Source organism: Empidonax traillii, unplaced genomic scaffold, assembly GCF_003031625.1.
Source record: "Empidonax traillii isolate 1590-97213 ecotype Southwest subspecies unplaced genomic scaffold, ASM303162v1 scaffold455:size476776, whole genome shotgun sequence".
Classification (NCBI taxonomy): Eukaryota; Metazoa; Chordata; class Aves; order Passeriformes; family Tyrannidae; genus Empidonax; species Empidonax traillii.
Window position 1 is genome coordinate 413,976 of NW_020955648.1, and position 20,785 is coordinate 434,760.

The 20,785-nt window shown below is 44.7% G+C and overlaps 1 protein-coding gene across 3 annotated transcripts; it reads left to right on the forward strand.

The window, feature by feature from the left end:
- Positions 1 to 863: 863 nt before the first annotated feature.
- On the forward strand, positions 864 to 20,658 carry TBC1D9B (TBC1 domain family member 9B). Of its 3 annotated transcripts, none has more exons than XM_027895295.1 (22): positions 864 to 1,009; positions 3,194 to 3,304; positions 5,388 to 5,506; positions 6,522 to 6,750; positions 7,394 to 7,652; positions 8,280 to 8,487; positions 8,622 to 8,834; positions 8,984 to 9,145; positions 9,754 to 9,904; positions 10,310 to 10,524; positions 11,273 to 11,390; positions 11,785 to 12,070; positions 12,621 to 12,750; positions 12,953 to 13,051; positions 13,733 to 13,801; positions 14,571 to 14,814; positions 15,104 to 15,169; positions 15,324 to 15,395; positions 15,806 to 15,856; positions 16,828 to 16,875; positions 17,335 to 17,441; positions 18,218 to 20,658. In XM_027895295.1, exons 1-22 carry the CDS (start codon positions 892 to 894, stop codon positions 18,908 to 18,910), a joined length of 3,768 nt encoding a protein of 1,255 aa, XP_027751096.1. In that variant the 5' UTR covers positions 864 to 891; the 3' UTR covers positions 18,911 to 20,658. The 3 variants fall into 3 exon arrangements, with proteins under 3 accessions (XP_027751096.1, XP_027751097.1, XP_027751098.1); XM_027895296.1 differs by having other exon boundaries at positions 15,824 to 15,856; XM_027895297.1 differs by lacking the exon at positions 15,806 to 15,856.
- Positions 20,659 to 20,785: the final 127 nt, after the last annotated feature.

The window sequence follows — 20,785 nt, forward strand, 5'->3', positions numbered from 1 at the left end:
AGTCACAGAGGGACTCCTCATCAGGAACTGTGTGATAGGATAATGAGTAAATGGTGCAAATAGAAATAAGGGAAATTTAGGTTAGATATTAGGAAGAAATTCTTTATTGTGAGGGTGGTGAGGTGATGGCACAGGATGCACAGGGAGGTTGTGGATGCCCCAACCCTGGCAGCGTCCAGGGCCAGTTAGGATCAGGACTTGTGCAAGCTGGCCTAGTGGGAGGTGTCCCTACCTCTGGAAGGGAAGGACTGGGACTAGATAATCTTTAAGGTCCCTTCCAACCCTTAATATTCAAGGCTTCTATGGCTGCAGACGATGTTTTGCTACATAAGCACATTATTCCCAGCAAATTCAAGCCTCCCTGGCCCAAGCATTTTCGGTGCAGAGGAGGGGACCGACAGCCCGAGGGCGGCACAGGGAGGCGGCACAGTGGGGTGGCACTGGGAGGTGGCACAGGGAGGTGGCACTGGGAGGTGGCACAGGGAAGGTGGCACAGTGGGGTGCCACAGGGAAGTGGCACTGGGAGGTGGCACTGGGAGGTGGAGGTGGCACAGGGAGGTGGCACTGGGAGGTGGCACAGGGAGGTGGCACAGGGAGGTGGCACAGTGGGGTGGTACAGTGGGGTGGCACAGGGGAGGTGGTACAGGGAGGTGTCACTGGGAGGTGGAGGTGGCACAGTGGGGTGGCACTGAGGGCTCTCCGGACACGGGGCTCGAACCCCCGACCCTCCGAAGCGGCTGCAGTGAGGGGGCCGGGCCGCCAGGGGGCGCCGTGCGGGCGGGCGCCGTGCGGGCCCCGTGACCCGGCCCGGCCGCTCCCCCCGCGCCGCCGCCGCTCCCGCCCCGGCCGGGCCGGCCCCGCTCGGCTCCGGGCGCCCCGCTCTGCCCCGCCATGTGGCTGGGGCCCGAGGAGGTGCTGCTGGCCGGCGCCCTGTGGGTCACCGAGCGCGCCAACCCTTTCTTCCTGCTGCAGCGCCGGCGGGGACACGGCAAAGGGGGCGGCCTCACGGGTGAGGCGCGGCGGGGACGCGCCGGGCCGGGCCGGGCTCCGGGGGCGCGGGGAGGGCGCTGGGGGGGCCCGGCGGGGCTGGGCCGGGGGTGTCAGCGCTCAGGGGCTGCTGCCGGGGAGCACAGATGTCTAACGGGGTGCTTCCCGTGTGGAAAATGGCTCCTCAGCGCGGCTCGCGTTGCCTGGGATTATTGAGGTGGTTTGGTTTTTTTTTGTGTGTGTGTTGTGTTTGCTTTTTCAAGATTCGCAGGCCGGCGGTAAGGCGTGGTTTGCCATTAGTAGCGGTGTGGAAGGTGTGCTGTGCGAGGGCCGGGGTCGAGGCTGGGTGGGTGCAGCCCCGTGGGAAGGACCCCATGTGTGTGTGTGTGTGTGGGGGGGGGACAGCCCGTGTTCGTGACAGATGTTAAAATAACGCGGCTGCCACCAAGGCGCAATATTAACAGCAACAACAACAACAACAAAAAATCCCCTCGCCTTTAAAACGTCCAGTTTGTGTGCAAAATGCTTACACGGTTATGTGATTAACATAAGTGCGTGTTTTGCGCTTGTGAATTACAGCTAGTGCCTTGTATTGGCCCAGTTAACCAAACATGCAAACTAAGAAATGAGGCAGCTGATAAACATCCTCAGCATATTTTATCTTTTCACAGTGTTCAAAATTATTTTTAGCTGCTCTGTTTGACGTAACATAACTTATCTGTGCAGTGCTGCATGTAGGCCTATACTTCTGTTCTACAATTTCCCAGGTTTTTACAAGAAGAAATGACATCTGGTGCTATTCTGGAGACATCTAAACTGATGTTTGAATGAATGGTTGAAGCTTTGAGCCAGTTTACTTCTTGAGCTGGTTTAGCTCAGTGAGAGAGTCTCTCCAGAGCTCCAGTGGGTTAAAAGCCACGTGTGCTCCTTGAGGAACTGTACAGTGACATCTCAGAGTTAGAGTGGGATATTCAGCCAAGCTGGAAAGGTGTTTAAGTTGCTGTCAGACTCAAGTTCTTAAATGTTTTGTTACCAGTCTTTGTGTCAATGTTTGACACGGTCACTACAGTCACAGGAAGGATTCAGAATGACCTTTTAATCCACATCCTGCCTAAAACTGTACGCAAGAAACCCGGAGCCCAAGCTGAGATCCTGCTGTGCTGGATCCATCAGTGTTTGTTTTAGGGATTGCCAGATGAGCTTCCTGTGGATGGTGTTTCTCTTGACATGCAATCAGTGGTATATTCCTAATCTGTTAATTGCATCATGGATAGCTAAAGGAGATAAGGGGAAGAAGTGGCATGTTTCATGATAAGGAATGAGATATGGCTGAGTACAGTTTGCTCAGGCTTACCCAGACCATGGGAGCTGGGAATTGAGACTGGACCTCCCACATGCTGAGCCGTGGGGCCAGCCATCCTCCCTCTCCAGGTTCTGATGTTAAAAAGCTTTTAATCGTGAGGGTGTTGCAAAATTAATTTGCATTAAAGATGCTCATAGTGCGTTATATAGAATAACAAAGCAAAGCATCATCTTAGATATTTTATTTATCTAGTAAATAGACTTAATTAAAAAATGGATTTGCTTTAGAAATTCTGGGGACTTGTCAGCATTTACTCTGGAAATGCCTCCTTTTTTATTGAACATTATATAAAAAAATATTTTAACTTCTGTATATCCAAATTTTGAGTCACTGTCATCTTTGTGTAATCAAAGTACTTCTAGAAACATCCCTGAAATCTGTGAGCACCAGTTTTTCTAGATCTACTTGACTCTGTTTTGGATGAGTTATCTTACCTACTTTGGCGTAGGTGATGCTGGAAGATACAGCGTTGAGAACTCTTACATCTTTTAGTTTGTCAGCCTTAAAAATCACTATTTTTAACAGAAACCCCACAGAGGAAAATACATTTCACTTTCATTAGAAAACTATCCTAGGAAGGCAGAGGATTATAAATAGGTTTAGTAGGCATTTAATTGCCATCTTAACTTTTTCCATTACCAGGGGGACGGGCTGCAGTTGGTTTATAGGTATTTTACCTGCAGTGACTGGATGTGTGTCTTCATTTTCTCGCCTGAGCTCTTCCATCACACCTGCAGACTGGGAGCATCAGCGCTTTTCTGTAGTGATGACCCTATATTTTTACCTAACCCAGCTCTTCATTTTGGTATTGGATTGCCTAATTTCCCTCTCTTTGCATCCTAGGTCTCCTTGTGGGAACCCTAGACGTGGTTTTGGATTCCAGTGCCAGAGTTGCCCCGTACCGGATCCTGCACCAGACTCAGGACTCTCAAGTGTACTGGGCAGTGGCCTGTGGTATGTGCTGATGTGACTTATTGGGGACTGGATTTGGGTTATTCCGTTGCCTTTTTGGTTCACATGTTCATTTATCCCACATGAGAACATCCTGTGACTGCTCAGGAAACTGTCTGGAGCTTCTGATGGGGTGGTGAAAAATGCCGTAAATGACAGAACTTCTCAGTGTTGTTCAAACTGCAGCTGAGGAGCTGAAGGCTCTGCAAAAGCTTCTGTTGCTGCAGATGTTAGGAATTTTCTCTCTTCCAAGAGGTACCTGTTTGCAATGTCATAGTGAGATTGTTCAGAGGATAAAGCCATGATGACAGGATTGCTGTGGGGTGGTGAATGTTGTGCCAAACCTGCTTACCAGGAGATTGGCACAGTTGGGAACATGCCGTGTTGTTCAAGGTGCCAGAGACTCTTTGGAGAATCTCTACTGTCTTGATCCGATTTTCTTTCTCTCTATTTCTGGCCTGTGAAATATATTAGAATAGTTTTTTTTCAGCATCAAGGATATTTGACCTCTTTTACTTGAGAAATGTAACTGCTGTATTGGAGTATAATGATGCAGCTGTGTGATATCTGGTGGTGAACTTTGATTGCTTTAGGTCCTGATGCTTGCTAAAGAGAAAATATCTTCAGACATGTTTGTTAGACCAACTTTGTTTATAATGAGAATCTTCATATCTCACTTTGTTGTTGAGACATAAAATCATATCATGAAAGAATCATTTGCTAAGCCCACAGATGTTGGTGTCTTGTTTTTCTTGTTCCCACCTTCTCCCAAAGGCAACCAACACAATATTGTCCCTTGCAGAGCCACTTAAATTTTGCAGATGAGATGTTTAGAAGTTGCTGTGTTTCACAGAAGCTCAGCTTCCCTTTTGAGGAGGGTGGAGGCAGGGAGTAAGAAAGACAGAAAACAAAATGGCAGGTCAGAAACTGCACAGAAAGAAGCAGAATATTTAGTGGTCCCCTCTTTGTAGGAATTGCAGACTTTTACTCCTTCATGCATGTCATTCTAATGTTGTTCTTATAGAGATGTCAGTTATTGAGGCCAGGCTTATTTTAGCAATTTCTCTGCTGTCACTTGGTGGGAGATGCAGCTCATGAAACAAAACAGGATGCAGACTTCATTCCCTGCCAGTTGTTGCTGATCCTGTGGGGTTTTTCTGCAAAAAAACCCCCAACAATTCTGTGCCCTTAAAATAAACCATTTTGTATTACTCAAAATAATTTGTGCTCTAGAAACGTTGTCAGATGCTGGGAGAGATGTCAAGTAAACTTATCCACAGAGGCAGCAGAACAAACATTTGTTGTCTAATCCATTGGGCTGGTCACACAAACCCAAATTCATAGCCCTCTGCAGGGAGATTCTATGCCAACAATATAGTGATAGCTGCCAATAGAGGGGAAGAAACCTTTCAGCAAACACAAATCTTTGAAATGATTAATGGCAACTAACTAAGGCAACTTTCTATAGGAAGGTTCTTTAATTTTGTTACAGATTGAGGCTTATGCTTTGTGAAATGTTGTGCACTGTGTGGTGCACAAACAGCTAACTGTTTGATATAAAGTTTGCTGAGAAGCTGTTTGTGGTTTTTTTTAAGAAAGCAGAGAACTTTCTGGCATACATATTTTGGTTGCTCTTTGGTTTGGAATTGTGTGCTCCCTGCTGACCATTGCCCCTGGGAAATGGAACCTCTTTGTAAATGTAAAAAGTTCAGTTGTTCTCAAATTTCAAGGTACTTCTGATAGTTCATTATTTTTCTTCCAAAATACCAGGAATAAGAGAGTACTTCTTAACTGGAACATAAGAATGCCTTTTGTCTGGGGAGAAAAGCTGTGTTTGGTGTGCACTGGCAAATAGGATGATCTGTTGGTCGTGTGCTCGTTATCCTTGGTGGCAGTGGGGACATTTTATCAGAAACATAATGTTGGTGTACATAAAATATCCTTGACACGTACACAGTTGGTTTGTTTGATTTATCCTGATTGCTGTTCAGTAGTCATTAGTTTCCTGCTGTGAACTTGGAGGAAAAAAGACCTTGTTCTAATTTATTTTCCTTGCTCTTCTCATCATCTTTCTGCCCTTAACTAGGCTCGTCTCGTAAAGAGATCACAAAGCACTGGGAGTGGCTGGAGAATAACTTACTGCAGACTCTGTCCATCTTTGACAATGAAGAAGATATCACCACCTTTGTCAAGGGCAAGATTCATGTAAGTGACAAGTTTCCCTGCAGGACTTCCAGATCCTGAGAAAGAATGGGAAGATGGTTTTGAGGATTTTTTGATCATTTTTTATCCTTTTCAGTCATACATAGCTATGAAGTTGCCATGGAACACACACAGAGTTGTCAATATCAGGTCACAATCAGAACTGGACAAATGTGTTTGGGGGGGAAAGGTGGGACCAGTAGATCCCAAGGAACAGCCTGTTTATGATGCTCCTACTAATTACAATATAATACCTCTTTAAATTCTAGCTGATTATGCCTTTGATGCAGTAGGAATGTTTGACAAGGGTTCACCCAGCAATAAATGCAGGAGAGAGAATTCTAGTTTGCAAGTAAAGTACTTGCCCTGCCACACTGGTCTGAAAGTCATCTGGGTAAAGGAACTGCACCCCAACTTCCACTGTCTTTCTAGTCAGACAGGTGACTCTTGTTGTGCAGTTAACACACTTCAGATTCCCAGCCCACTAATCCTCCAGTGTAGAGGTTTATAAATACAGTTCTTTATTGAACAGCAGAAATTTGAGTCTTTTTCAGCTCTCCTGTCAGATTCTTTGTATTTTCTGTGCGTGAGAGAGATTGTGGTCATTTGTTTTTCCTTCTGGCCAGTCAGGATCTGACAGACTGCAGAGTTCTGCCCTTCCTGGTAGATGATCATCTTCCCGTTGAAGAAGTGTGTATGCAAGGGAAAAGAGACTCCAGTTCTCCTGCAGGGTGTTCCAGGTGTTCCCAGGCCAGCCATGAGGAGCTCAGTCAAATGTTAAATATGAGTGTTTGTGGCATGTGCTCAGGTGTAGATCCAGATCCCAGACTGCCACATTATCTGGCTGCCCTTTCTGCGTGTCCTTCCTGTTTCTCTGACGTGACAGGACTGAAACTGCTGGGTCGTGTTTCTTTTCTGTGTCTTCCGGATTGCGGCTGTGACCCTTTGCTGTACATTCTGCCTGTCAGCAGGCGGGTTCCCTTCCAGTTCTTCCCTCTCTCCTCCCATGTCCTTTCAGGGCATTATTGCTGAAGAGAACAAGAACGAGCAGCCCCAGAGTGAAGAGGATCCAGGTAAATTCAAAGAGGCCGAACTGAAGATGCGGAAGCAGTTTGGGATGCCCGAGGTGGAGAAGTTGGTCAATTACTATTCCTGCAGCTATTGGAAGGGACGGGTACCCAGGCAGGGTTGGCTGTACCTCACTGTCAATCACCTCTGTTTCTACTCTTTCCTACTGGGCAAAGAGGGTGAGTTATGAGCCTGCAAGTTGTTTTTCTGTCATTTCCCACGATCTTTTTGAAGCAGTTGGTGTTTTGTGTGAACTCCTTTTTAGGCTGACGGTTTTTTTCCTTTTAGGAATCCTTGAGCTCTGGCTCAGCCCATAGATTGCTCTCACAGGCTGTTTATACTGAATGCTTGAGTCATTTTTCAAAACATTTCTCAAGATGTACTCAAGTTTTATTCAAATTGGATTACTTTTTAAAAGTTTTACTCAGACTGGATTAGAGAACCAAGGAGTATTTTTACCTTGGTGAGTTTTATCTGGTACAGCTGCCAGGACCCCATATTTACAAAGCTTGAGCTCCTGAGTGCAGAGCTAATTTGCTGGAAAGAATTAATGAAAACTTGAATAATTGTAGTTGAAAGCATTTACTGGATGGGAGGTAGTCCTTTTGGAACTGCATTATTTCTAGTCTAGTTAATCCCAAAGATTATTTCCGAGTATTTTTGGAGAACCCAGCAAAAGTATGAAGAAAAGAATTGCCCTTGTGTAAGAGGGGGAAAAATGTTGCTACACTGAGAGCTTGGTAGCTGCCTGACCTTCATTTCTGATTGATTGCTGTTTTGCCTCAAACTGTAGTAACAGTATTGTGTAATTTTTTTCCTCAGTTACACTGGTGATCCAGTGGGTGGATGTAACCCAGCTAGAAAAAAATGCTACACTGCTGTTCCCTGAGTGCATTAAGGTAAACACGAGGGACAGTGAACTCTATTTTTCCATGTTCCTCAACATCAACGAGACATTCAAGCTGATGGAGCAGTTGGCCAACATTGCCATGCGGCAGCTGCTGGATAACGAGAGCTTCCTGCAGGACAAGTCTCTCCCAAAGCCCAGGAAGCCTCTTAAGAACATCTCTGCATTAAAAAGGTATATGTTTGCAGCAGTGAGAAAAGAAGATAGACAGTGGAGGATTGTAATAGTAAATCTGCATTACTTTGTAGCTCCCAGGTGCCACTGGGGGTTTTCTCGCTCTAGGGGCTGCATCACTTATTTCAGCCATTAGCCCTCTGCCTGCTGTCTTTTGTTCCCATCCCCAACTGGAGCTGAATTTACACACACCCTCATGACCTTTTCATACATGACTAGGCACTGTTAGAAGGATTTTTCAACTAGAACCTGCTGAAAATCCTGTCAAAAAAAGTGGAAGAAGAAAATAACACCAATCCCTTTGTCTGAAGTTGTAGGTTTATAAATAGTAACATAGATTCGGATTGTAAAAAACTCCTCCCACTGGGGGCTGTTCTCTGTAGTGTAGATGCAGCATTTAAGTTTTGCAGACGCACTTGCGTATTTTATCTTGCGTTGCAGGACATACCTTGTCGGTGAGGCATGTGTGAAAAAAGGAGTCAGGATGGCATTTCAGTTAGAGAAAGGAATACTGAGAATACCCAGTACAGTCTGAAGGTTGTGATTGGAACTTAGCATCAGTGTTTGAGTGGGTTTTTCAAGTGAGGAAAAAAAACCTGTGGGTACTACCCTTTCCTTTTTCCCCAGAGACCTGGATGCTCGAGCCAAAAACGAGTGCTACCGTGCCACTTTCCGGTTGCCCAAGGATGAATGCCTGGATGGACATACAGACTGTACTTTGTGGACACCATTCAACAAGACCCATATTCCTGGCCAGATGTTTGTTTCCAACAATTACATCTGTTTTGCCAGCAGGGCAGAGGAGGCCTGTCATCTCATCATTCCTCTCAGGGAGGTGGGGATTTCTTAGCCATATATTGAGACTACAGGCCTTTTTCTGTCTTTTGTGTGCTTCTGTCTTTTGTGCTGTGCTTTGTAGATGATGGAGAAACGTGCTAGATCCAAATGGCCCTTGTCTTTGTGTTCTAGGTGACAATAGTTGAGAAAGCAGATAGTTCCAGCGTCTTGCCCAGCCCTCTGTCCATCAGCACTAAAAGTAAAATGACTTTCTTCTTTGCCAACCTGAAAGACCGAGATTTCTTGGTGCAGAGAATCTCTGACTTCCTGCAGAGAACACCATCCAAGAAACCATGTGGCATCGACAGGGAGTGGAAGTGGAATTTGGCTGATGCCAGTTGCGAGGTACTAAGGAAATAGCTGGGAGGAACTTTTCAGAGCAGTGCTCCTTACAGTGTGTTAGCAGAGCTTGTTACCAGCCAGTGCTGTCTCTGCTGGCCATTAGCAGAGGAGGAGGCAGCCTGAGCTCAGACACTTTCTGCTCTGTTGTTCAGGAGGTTCCAGAGCTGCCTTCCAGCAGCCCCCTGGCCATCAGCCCCATGTCTGCTCTCGGCCATCGACCCGTCAACTTCTGTGCTGGGGAAGTGCCAACAGCCTCACAGGGACTGCTCAAACTCTTCAGAAGGAACTCTGAGGAGCTCTCTGGACCTAAAGGGGTAAGTAATATTTTAATGTAAAGCAATTAACTTTAAAAAGTTTGCAGTAGGTTGCAGATTTCCTTGGTCTTCTCAAAGAATGAAAATGCATTTTGTCCCTGGTCAGTCCTGCGGTGTCACTGCTGTGTCTGTCACAGGGATAGTGCTGCATAGATGGAACCTAACCCTCAGATTACTTTGTCAGTACTGACACACCTGAGATAGTTGACTAGAGGCTGAGAAATTAGTATTACCAGTATTAGGTATGTGAATTCATGGCTGTGAAGAACTACTTTTCTTTGGATCAGGAGAGCAGAGAACTGGCATCTCTGCTTGTTAATGAATCATCATAGTCCATGGTTCTGCTTGCATTTATGTGGAGATTTACAAGGTGTAGTGCCATTGCACAGCCCATGTTAGTGTTGGAAAGACTTGACTTTAGGCAGGGTCAGAAATGATTCAGAACAGGGGAGATTTGCATATACACCCTTCAGCGAAAAAAAAAAAAGATTTAAATGTCACAGCATTTCTCATGAGAAGTGCGGGCGTGAGTATATGCAGAAATCACCCGTCCTACAAACATAAAAATGCGTTAATCTGCTAAAATAGCCATATTTGTTCCTATGAAGGCAAAGGAGAAGATGAAGGAAGAGTCTTGGAACATTCATTTCTTTGAATATGGGCGAGGGATGTGTATGTACCGCACTGCCAAGACGAGGGAGCTGGTGCAAAAAGGAATCCCGGAGAATCTTCGTGGAGAGCTGTGGCTCCTCTTCTCAGGTAGGATGTTCTGCTGGATATTTTGACAGCTAGCAAGAGTAAACTTTCTGCTCATCTCAAGGGAAAAGGTGTGAATCTTAGCTCATTTCAGAAGAAGTTAATGAGAGCTTGACTCCACCTGAATGATACTTCATGGTGGGTTTTTTGCCAAAAATACAGTCATCACAGTCATGAGATAACTTTCTTTATGAGCCTAGTAGCTGCTTGGTCTCCTTTGTCTGTGTTTCAGTGTTGGAACCTGCACTCTTAACAGGGTGATTTAATAATGAGTTTTTCCCCATACTTTCACATCTGTTTGTAGTTGATGAGTTCATGCGGTGCTTCTTGGCTCCCTCATCTCTGAAACTGTGGGCATAAAATCAGTATTCCAAAGCTCCAGAGGTAAAGTAATATTTGCCATTTCAGGGGCTTGGAACGAGATGGTGACTCATCCTGGTTACTATGCAGATCTTGTGGAAAAGTCAATGGGAAAGTACAACCTCGCTACAGAGGAAATTGAGCGAGATCTGCACCGCTCTATGCCGGAACATCCTGCCTTCCAAAACGAGTTGGGAATCGCTGCCCTCCGGAGAGTCTTAACAGCTTATGCATTCAGAAATCCAACAATTGGGTACTGTCAGGTAAGAAGGAAGTCCTAAACTTGTTAGTCCTACACAGTGACCATGATTGACTTGATCATTTTCTGCAGTTTTTTTGTTCAGTTTTGAGCTTTTCCTTCGTGCTGTTCATGTGGTGGTGGGACAGTAGGAAAGAAGTCGTTATGTTGCAACATCTCTTAAATACCTTTTGAATACAACATTTAAATAGACTTTTCATATGGTTGTTAGATGTAATGTCAGAGTCTTTACTAGTTTTCCTGCCAGAGCTTTCCACAGTTCAGCGAAAACATCTTCTGGTTCATTAAAAAGAGCAATTAAATCAAATAAATGATATCTCACATGGGCAGTATATTGAAAATTAGGCCAGTTGCTGGTTTGTGAAACAACTTGGTGGAAATTCAGGTTCATTTTGTGTATTGCTGTGGTATTGGAGGTTCTCATTATGTTCTGTTTTGACCAAATTGTTACCAAGCTTTTTATGAAAACTCTGAAAATTATTCTTAGTCACATTGTTTTCTGAAAGTGCTTGACAAAAGGTCACCATATTGTTTGCTCCTCACAGAAAGAGGAACTGGAAACAGGAAGGTACATTAGTTTAAGGCCATCCATTGACTCAGATACCGATAAGAGCTGGAAATACATGTGACTCTTAGTGACAGTTTGCTGTATTCACGGTTTTAAAGTTTAGCTGGTCTGTAATGGCAGAGGTTTCATGGAGACCTTCTTGTTTTTCTCCTGTCCCTGTGCATTTGGCTGTGCTGGCTCACAGGCCATGAACATTGTCACGTCGGTGCTGCTGCTCTACTGCAACGAGGAAGAGGCTTTCTGGCTCCTGGTGGCTTTGTGTGAGCGGATGCTGCCAGATTACTACAACACGAGAGTAGTGGGTGAGTCTCTGTCACATTCCTGCTGGAGCCTGGATTTTCAGCTGCAGTTGCACCAGCATTCCCCAGGAGCATTTTGTTGTTCAGACTTAATTAAATATGAAGCATTTTAAAGATGAGGAAGCACAACCCTGTTCCATTTAAAGTCACAGGTGTGTGATGGAGACATAGGAAGAGACCCCACAGGCTACCAAGGTAGTAACTACCTTGTAGTAACAAGGAAGATGTAGTAACCAAAAGAAAATTAAATGAGAGTCTTAATTTTAATTCTGATTCTCAGAGACTTACATGAAATTAGGTAAACTCACACTGCTTTGTTTACAAATTGGTTAGCTTGGCCATAGAACCATGATACCACCTGTTTGAGTTCTACTGTTGTTTCTTTTGTCCATTTCAGGTGCATTGGTGGACCAGGGGATCTTTGAAGAACTTACACGAGAGTATCTTCCACAGCTGTCAGAAAAGATGCAGGACCTGGGAGTGATTTCCACCATCTCCCTTTCTTGGTTCCTCACTCTCTTCCTCAGTGTGATGCCCTTTGAGAGTGCCGTGGTCATTGTCGACTGTTTCTTCTATGAGGGAATCAAGTTTATCCTGCAGGTGTCACTGGCCATACTTGATGCCAACATGGAGAAGTTGTTAAAGTGCTGTGATGAAGGTGAAGCCATGACTATTTTGGGCAGGTACCATTCACTGTTCGTATTTATAACTGAATAGTGACAGTGCCCTTTTAGTCATCCTCTCTTTCTGCCTAATTCCGTTACATAGCAGGTCACAGATAACACCCTAAGATGAAACTTGAGCTCCAGAGAGGTTTGCTGTTGCTTTCCACAACAGCTGAAATTAATTGTTAGCTCAGCTATGGAGCAATCCCATATTTTTGGAATTGTTTGTTTTGCAGCATAATACTTTCCTGTATCTCAGTTTGAATTTGAACTCTCAAAGGTTGTTTATTTGAAATTCACATAATTCTACTCTGCTATTAGGAACAGATCCTGGCAGGAATTGCCTTCTAGAAAAATAAAACTTTGTCAAGAGATATCTCCAAAATCTTGTAAATGTAAGATTTTCCTGTTTGAAATGGGAATCTTTTCTATGTGCAGCAAGATATTCAGCTTATGACTAGAAGCCCACTTCGAAAAGAATAGATACCCCAAGAATAAGGTGAAAATCAGCTTTACTTCAGACACCGATCTCAAGGGTCTTGCATCTGTTCTCTTCTCACCCCCACAGATACTTGGACAATGTAGTTAACAGACAGAGCGTCTCTCCCCCTATTCCCCACTTGCACGCCTTATTGACGAGTGGAGATGACCCACCACAGGAAATCGACATCTTTGAACTCATCAAAACATCCTATGAGGTGAGGCTCTGGCTTAGTTTTTTTGCCCAAGAGATTTTTCTCTAGGGAATAGAGGTCAAGTTTTTTCCCCTCTTGCTGCTGGTGAAAGGCTTCTAGTGGGTTGAGATCATGTCTGAGGGCATAGTACACTGGTTAAAGAACATGTTGGGTTGTTCTTTTTTTAGAAGACGACGTTGACCTGTTGTGCTTCCTTTTCTTGTAGAAATTTAGCAACCTGAAGTCAGATGACATTGAACAAATGCGTTTTAAACAAAGACTGAAGGTGATCCAGTCTCTGGAGGATACAGCCAAGAAGAGTGTGGTATGTGACTCCCAGATTGAATGAGCTACCAAATGGCACAGTCATGGAATGTGTTTTGCTGTGAGCATCCAGAAACTTTGCACTGTAGCTGTGGCATGGAGGGAGATAACAAACACTTGTAGGCCTCGTTGGAGTCTCCATCATTGCCTAGTGCTGTCTGTTTTTACTGCTTGCCTGGAATCTTTGAGGAAAAGCTTGCTAGCAGATAATGATTTTACTGCCATTTAGAGAGCATGCAAGTGCATTACAGAACTTTACAGAAGGCTTCATGGCTAAAGGGGAGTGTCCATATCTGTTGCCATTATCTCCCATGTCCCAGTGGAGAACATTTCCCAGGTGTTCATTTCACTGTTGTTTTTCAATTCATCCAAGTCAAACGTCTGAAGATAAAAACAAGAGGAAGGGGCAACACAGCCTGCTCAGTCAGGTCTGCACAAAGAGGACATAAGCACAATGATATTTTTTCTAACTACTTGAAACATTAACAGTTTCTTCTTGACTGCAAACCATCTTCCTGACCTGTGTCCAGGAATATTAGAATGGTCATGTTTCCCTTCCCATCCTGTGTCATATTTCCTTGCACTTGGTTTCTTCTATGTTATACAGATTTTTCAGTGAGTTGCATTCAATTTTTCTGCCTTCAAAATGAATTGTTCACTCTGTTTTATCCCTGACTTGCAGGTCCGAGCTGTGTCTGGTGACATCGGTTTCTCTATGGAAGAACTGGAAGAGCTGTATGTGGTGTTCAAGGTAAGAAGCAGGAGTGAGGAGGAATGTTCTGACACAGAGAATACAGATGGCAAAGTAGGTTGAAATGAATCCAGTGACTTTGCTTTAATCCTTAACGTTACCTCTCAGAACAAATGGGACTTGCTGTTACACGTGGTGCCAGTAGGACTGGCCCTGTTACTATCTGAGTGATCATTTTTCATTTTTTCCCCCCAAAGATGGCCAAAACGCTTTCTCAGTATTTGAATGATACTTATTCTGAAAGAGACTGTGGAGTCAATAGAGAGGAGTGTCACATAACACTTGGAGCAGGGAGCTAGGATTGACTGTACCTCAGTTTTTATTCTCAGGTTTTCCATTTACTTGTTCTGTAACTGTGACAAGATTACTTCAGGGCTTTACCTCTATTTGTCAGGGTATATATTTTTAAAAGAGTGATATTACCCAACAGCATTTCTCAAAGTCACTGCAAACTCAGTTGCACTGTACTCAGACTTAGTTCTAAAACCTGCATGTTCCCTTTGCAATAAAGCCTAAGCATCATTTTGTTAAAACCTGAAATTATGTTTGTATTTTTTCCCTTTAAATCGTTCTTTGTATTTTTCCCGAAATCACCGTCTCTTCCTTCATTTCAAACTACTTGGTAGTGAAGCAACACTGGGAATAATGAGGGACATAAAGCGTGCCCTGCAGTGTCTCTGCTGACTCAGAGCTATTCTTGAGCTGTAACAAAGTCTCCACTCCTGTGGGTCGCTGTGTAATCCCACCTGTTGATCCTTTCCCCCCACAGGCCAAGTACCTGATGAGCTGTTACTGGGGGAACAACCGCGCTGCCACCGCCGCCCGCCGGGACCAGAGCCTGCCGTACCTGGAGCAGTATCGCATTGACATGGAGCAGTTCAGAGACCTGTTCATCAGCCTCACCCCCTGGGCCTGTGGGGCACACACACCTGTCCTAGCAGGGCGGATGTTCCGGCTTCTGGACGAGAACAGGGATTCTCTCATCAACTTCAAGGAGTTCGTGACAGGAATGAGTAAGTGGTGTTTTCAGAGAAGATTGTAAAAAATGTTTCTGTCCTTCTCCAAGAAGAGAACTAAAAGGAGATAATTGTGTGTATGCTGTCATGAGGGGAGGGTGACAGGAAGCCTCAAGCTGAACAAAATACACCTTTTTGGTGTGGATTTGCTTCTGCACAGGACTTTGAGCAGTCAGCGTTTCCTCCTTGTATGGGAAATCGTTCTGGTTTGAGCCTGTGAGTCGAGGGTGATTCTTTATCCTAAGTGCTATTTTTCTTGACCTTTTTTTTTTTTTTTCCTTTGCAGGTGGGATGTACCATGGTGACCTCACTGAAAAACTCAAAGTACTGTACAAACTGCACCTGCCTCCTGGTGAGTGATTGGTTCTGTAGATTGCTGCTGCTGAATGTGGTCTGTTCTGACATGCAGCTGAAATGGGATGCCTCATGAGTTTCACTAATGAAGTGGGGGATACTGCTGTTCAGTTGGCTTAGAGACCTTAACATTTGCTTCTTTGTGAATACAGCTCTGAATCCAGAGGAGACAGAATCTGCTTTGGAGGCCACAAGTTATTTCACGGAGGATGTAACAACAGAAGGTAATGGAACACTGCTGCCTTTAGCTCTCAGTTTAGGCAGGAGTTGCAGCAGAGATCCACGTGCTGTGGACAGCGATTTTGTGCAAGGCGTGATCTCATGCTGGCAGTGTTTTGAGATTGCCAGTGTGTTTGAGCTCGCTGTGTTTGTTGCATGATGGGGAAGAAGTTTGGAGCTAAAACTCCTCAGTGCCCATTCCATGCAGGATACAGCATGCTCTGAAGCACAGTCATAGCCTGCTGAGGAGGAGCAGTGTGCTTTCACCAGCCCCTGTCTCCCACCATGATTTAGGTTTTTCATGCGAGTCTCATTGTCTCTCTTGTTTTTGTTTCCTTCTCTGTGTCTATGTCTGGCCTTTTCTTCTGTTTTATCTGGGATATTGTCCCCTCAACCCCTTTTTCTGCTGCTCAAGTATCTCCTTTTGTCTCAGAGCTGGATATCTGCCTGCACTGTGAGTCTCAAGGTCAGTCCATGGGTTATGTGCATGCATTGAGCATGACTGTGGTGCTGATACCACCTGCCAGCACCAGTGTGCTGATGTAGACACTCTGAAATTGTTGCTGCTGCTCTTCTCTTGTGCTATAAGTAATTAAATATCTTTCAGTATATTCCACCTATTGAGTTTCAGCTCTGGTCAAAATAGGTTTTGTCTGGCTTCTTGCAATGGAATTTATCTCACCCTAGAAACTGGTGGTTGAAAATATGCTCAGAATAAACTGGGGTGAGGTGCTAGGCTTGCTGGCCTGTGTTGAAAAACTGTTAGTAGACTAGTTGACCGCATTTCTTAAAATACAATTTTAGGGATTGTCAAGTAGGAGGTCAAAGTATGTCAGCCATGTTAAATGTTTACCAAAATACAATACTACTTAAAAATTACGTAAGTACAAGAGGTATCTGTGCAGTTGCTGCTAGGTGGCTAAATTAACAGAGTTGGAACCAAGATTTCCCATTTACTCCAGTGACAGTGTAGGGAACCAGAAGAGAAGTCTGTGAAGTTAGACTGCAGATTGCTCCTCGAGTGTCAGTTCAGTCAGTGAATAGTGGTGAGTGGAGGTATTAGTCACATACGTGCTCAGCAGTGGTTTGGGGTTTTTCCATTCATTATCTTGCTTTGGATGACTGAACTTCCTTGTCTTTAGGCCATCACATTGCTTAGCTGCCTTTCATATCTGTGTTTCACCCTTTAAGAGCTCTGCCCTCTACCTCAGCTCTTCAACCCACTTTTTGAGTGTGGTTCTTTATCCAGCTCATCCCATCAGCCTCTTGCTTCCATCCTGTTCTGTTCAGTCCTCTAAACATGATGTGGGAGTGGGAGATCTAATTTCTATTAAATATATTCTTGTATAATTTCATATTGAGTTGTCAAGTTCTTTGTGTATTATATTGCTGAAAATCAGTTATTAATTGTTATTTTATAATTCCGTAATTTTTTAGAAACCCAAGAAGATAAAGGAGGGAGAAATGAGAATGGTCCAGAAAAAGGTAATTTCCATTATTTCCATAATCATCCATTACACCCCATTCTAGTCTTGTCTCTCTCATATTATGAACTGTTCACTGTCCCATGGTGATCAAGGAGACCTTTCAGTGTCCTCTGTGGACAGAGGTGAAGTGGGAGGTGAGCTGGGAAATAAATGTCCTATGCCTTCCTGCTCCAACTCTTGTACATACCAAGATCCCAGTGTTTGTAAATCATGCTGGGTAAGTTGTCAACTCACAGAGTTCGTTTATGAGAAGTCAAGCTGATGCAGCACTGTTAAAATTTTGCTCTACTGAGCTGGATCGGATAAATCAGCAGAAAACAACACAGCATTCCTGGTATATGCTTTCCTGGACTGTCAATAAAACCTGCTTCCAGCCTGATTTTTGCTGGCACAGCATTCACTTTTTAACTCTAAAACCATTAACCACCTCACCAGTGGCTTGTTCCTTGCCTTGCAGAGGAGAAGGGTACTAGTCCACAGGACTATAGATACTACCTAAGAATGTGGGCCAAGGAAAAAGAGTCCAAGAAAGAAACCATTAAAGACCTTCCCAAAATGAGCCAGGTAAGAAGTGCCATGTGAAGGTTTCCAGTTTAGTGGGGAATTCAGCAGGATGTGCAGCCATTGTGCCAGCATGCTCAGTCCTTGCCTGCAGCTTGTCCTGCTGTTCTGGTCTGGTGAACTTCAGAACCTCTAATTCCACACGTTGCTGTTGAATTCCACAATGGACATGGGCAAACTGCTTTGTTTCAGCCAATCAGATGTATTGGATTCCTCCCAGACCAATTTTTCCTGTCAGAACTGCAGCCTGTGTTTTCCCTCCAGTGCAGGGTGTCTCAAATACGCCGTCGGTCACAGAAACTTGTTTGGCTTTTTTGGTTTTGCGTTGCCTCGAGTTACAGCTGCTTGGTGGAGAGGGAAGAATGTGGTTACAGAAAAGAGAGTCAGATGACTGGTGTGATCTTTTCTGTCCCTAACTTCCTTGATGGGTGCTACATAAACCAGTTTGTAAATGCTTAAGCAGCTGAGCACAGAAGAGTAGCAGAATAGAAGTAAAACTTCAGTTTTTTTCAGCTGTGAATATGTGACTACTCTGGTCATTTGCCAGCAAAAAAAACACCCCTGTTAAAATGCCAGCTGTGTCTCAATGTAGCCACTACAGCATGGAGAGGAGAGTTTGCCTGTGTCAGACTGTTCTGAGTCAGTACAGTCAGTTGCCACTTACTTGATGAGGAGGCAAATAAACAATGAGTCATTTCAGATGGTGCCTGTTGCTTCACCAGCCACTGAAAACATTTTTCAGCCTGAAGTATGATTTTTTTGGTCTTTGTCTTTTAAAGGAACAGTTCATAGAGTTATGCAAGACCCTTTACAACATGTTCAGCGAGGACCCCGTGGAGCAGGAGCTGTACCACGCCATCGCCACTGTGGCCAGTCTCCTCCTGCGAATTGGGGAGGTTGGCAAAAAGTTCTCCAACAGGCCCACGAGGAAGTCTGAGGATTGCAAGGCAAACAGTACCCAAGATCCTGTGAGTGAAGAGGAGTCGCCAACATCTGAACATAGTCAGAATTCGGCAGTGGAGCAGCAACCCCAAGCTGACCATGAGGACAAAGCCAGTGCTGATGCTCAGCCTGAAAAAACACAGCAGGAAAACCAAACTCTAGGAGATGTGTCGGGGGAAGGACAAGGCTCTCCTTTACAGCTGCTATCAGATGATGAAACCAAAGATGATATGTCCATGTCCTCCTACTCCATGGTCAGCACAGGCTCCCTGCAGTGTGAAGACATTGCGGACGACACGGTCCTGGTGGGCTGTGAGGGCAGCAGTGCAGCTGCCAGGTATGGCAGCACCATTGACACTGACTGGTCCATCTCCTTCGAGCAGATCTTGGCCTCCATGCTGACAGAAACAGCCCTTGTAAACTACTTTGAGAAAAAGGTCAACATTCTCCAGAAGATCAAGGATCAGAAGAAAGTAGAGAGGCAGTTCAGTTCATCCAGTGACTATGAACTTTCCAACGTGTCAGGGTGAACTCAAGAAAGCAGGAGTTGTGTTTTGGAGATAAAACAGGGAGGTAACATGGCAGATGGCAGGATGGCTTGGTATTTTCTGTTTGGGGTTTTTTTTGTTTAATCAGAGACCAGTAACTACACAATTACAATAGATTCCAATTTATAAGGGGCTTCTGACAGTGACTGTTTTGTGTAGGTGCTTCTTTGGCTACTCTGGCTGACAGAATTAGATTTACATTCTCGAGAGCCATTAGAACCTAATAGCCCCTGACATATAGAATTACCACCATAAATTATGCATGTCTGCCTTTTGCTGTCTTTTATTTTAATGAAGTTTTATTTCAGACAGTAACTGCTCCTTGCCTGCCCTTGTTTGCTGTAGGTTCCTGGGTAACTTGCACAGCAGATGCAGCCTGGCTTGAAACCATGCTCACCTCTGGCTGCCAGTCTGAGAGCTAATGCAGTGTAGTCGAGTGCTGTAGGACCCTGACCTATAAATAATCTTGTAAGTCCTTCTTGTAAGCTGTTCTGTGACTCAGCAGCTATAAAGCAAAGGTACCCAACTGCTCCCAGCGCCCTCAGATCTAAACACAGACATTGCTCAGACCTTCAGGTTTCTTTCAGATGTGGTTTGGCATTTTCATGGTGTACGATCACTTACTTTCTCCTTCAGCATTCAGGAGTCTTCAGACAAACCTGGTTTTCTAGCATTTGTTTTTCTAATCACCTGAAAGCCATTGGTTTTAGTTTGTCTGGGAAGCCACAAGCTCCTTGGCCTCAGTGCAGAAGTAATACTGAGTCAATCAGTGGGCTCATGATGGTTACGATGAGGGAATAAGTTCCTAAATTAGAAGTCAGTGAATCAGCCTCAGTGTTCCAGGGCAGTGGCACACTGGTCTGCTGGGCTTTCCCTATCAGTGCATTCACTGTTTATTGCTGATTCTCCATTTTTACTGGCTAGTGATGGGTCCAGTTTTTAGGTGGACCCCTAAGAATACTCTGATCAGTCAGCCCTCACAAATGCTCAGGGCAGGAAGGTGTGCAGGAGTGTTGTGCCACCCACTGCTGCTCAGTGTGTCCTCTCTGAAGTCCAGCCACGGATGTGCTCTTAGTAACTCCTGCACATCCAAGGGCATTTATACCTGAAGAGAAAGAATTCAGAGCAGCGTGGCCCTCTGCCATCAGCCCCCTATGGGAAGCCTCGACACTAGATCTCGTTCCAGTTGGAGTCAAAATAATCGGGAGACTGAAGGAGTGCTCTTTTAAATCAATTAAAAGCAGAGGAAACAAAAAGTTGCCCTTCTGGTAGCAGGGCGTGTGCTCCAAGGAAGCAGAATTAATGCTGTTACTACAGATAAACTCATCTCAGCACGCAGGCAGTGACCCTGCAGGGCCAGGGGGAGAGGCACTGCTGCTCAGGCAGAAAAGACCCCGCACTGAAGGCAAGGTTTGATCCAGCTTTTGGCTGGCACGTGGAATAAAAGGGTAGGAGGGACACATACGTGGATGTTCCCATTTAACACTACTCGGTGTGCTACTCAGTGTTAATTCATCCTCGTGACATTCTCGGTGTGTATTCACAGCTGGTACATATTTCTTATTTCTCTGCCCCCTCTGTCCTGTATCACCGGGGAGCAGCCATTAGTAAAACTGCTTTTACTAATTATTCAGTAATTTATTGTAATTTTTTTAAAGTACAAATAATACATGTGATTTTACACTGTCTGTCTTATCTGTCATGTATTCAATAAATGAACCAGAATCCTACAGGCTATTTGGCTGCCTTTTATTTCTCTCAGCTCATAGAATATTGCTGGTTCTTTATCCAGGGTGGTTATTGAAAAGAGCAGGCTTGGTGGGACTGCAGTGTGACCTACCTTCCTTTCTTTTCTTT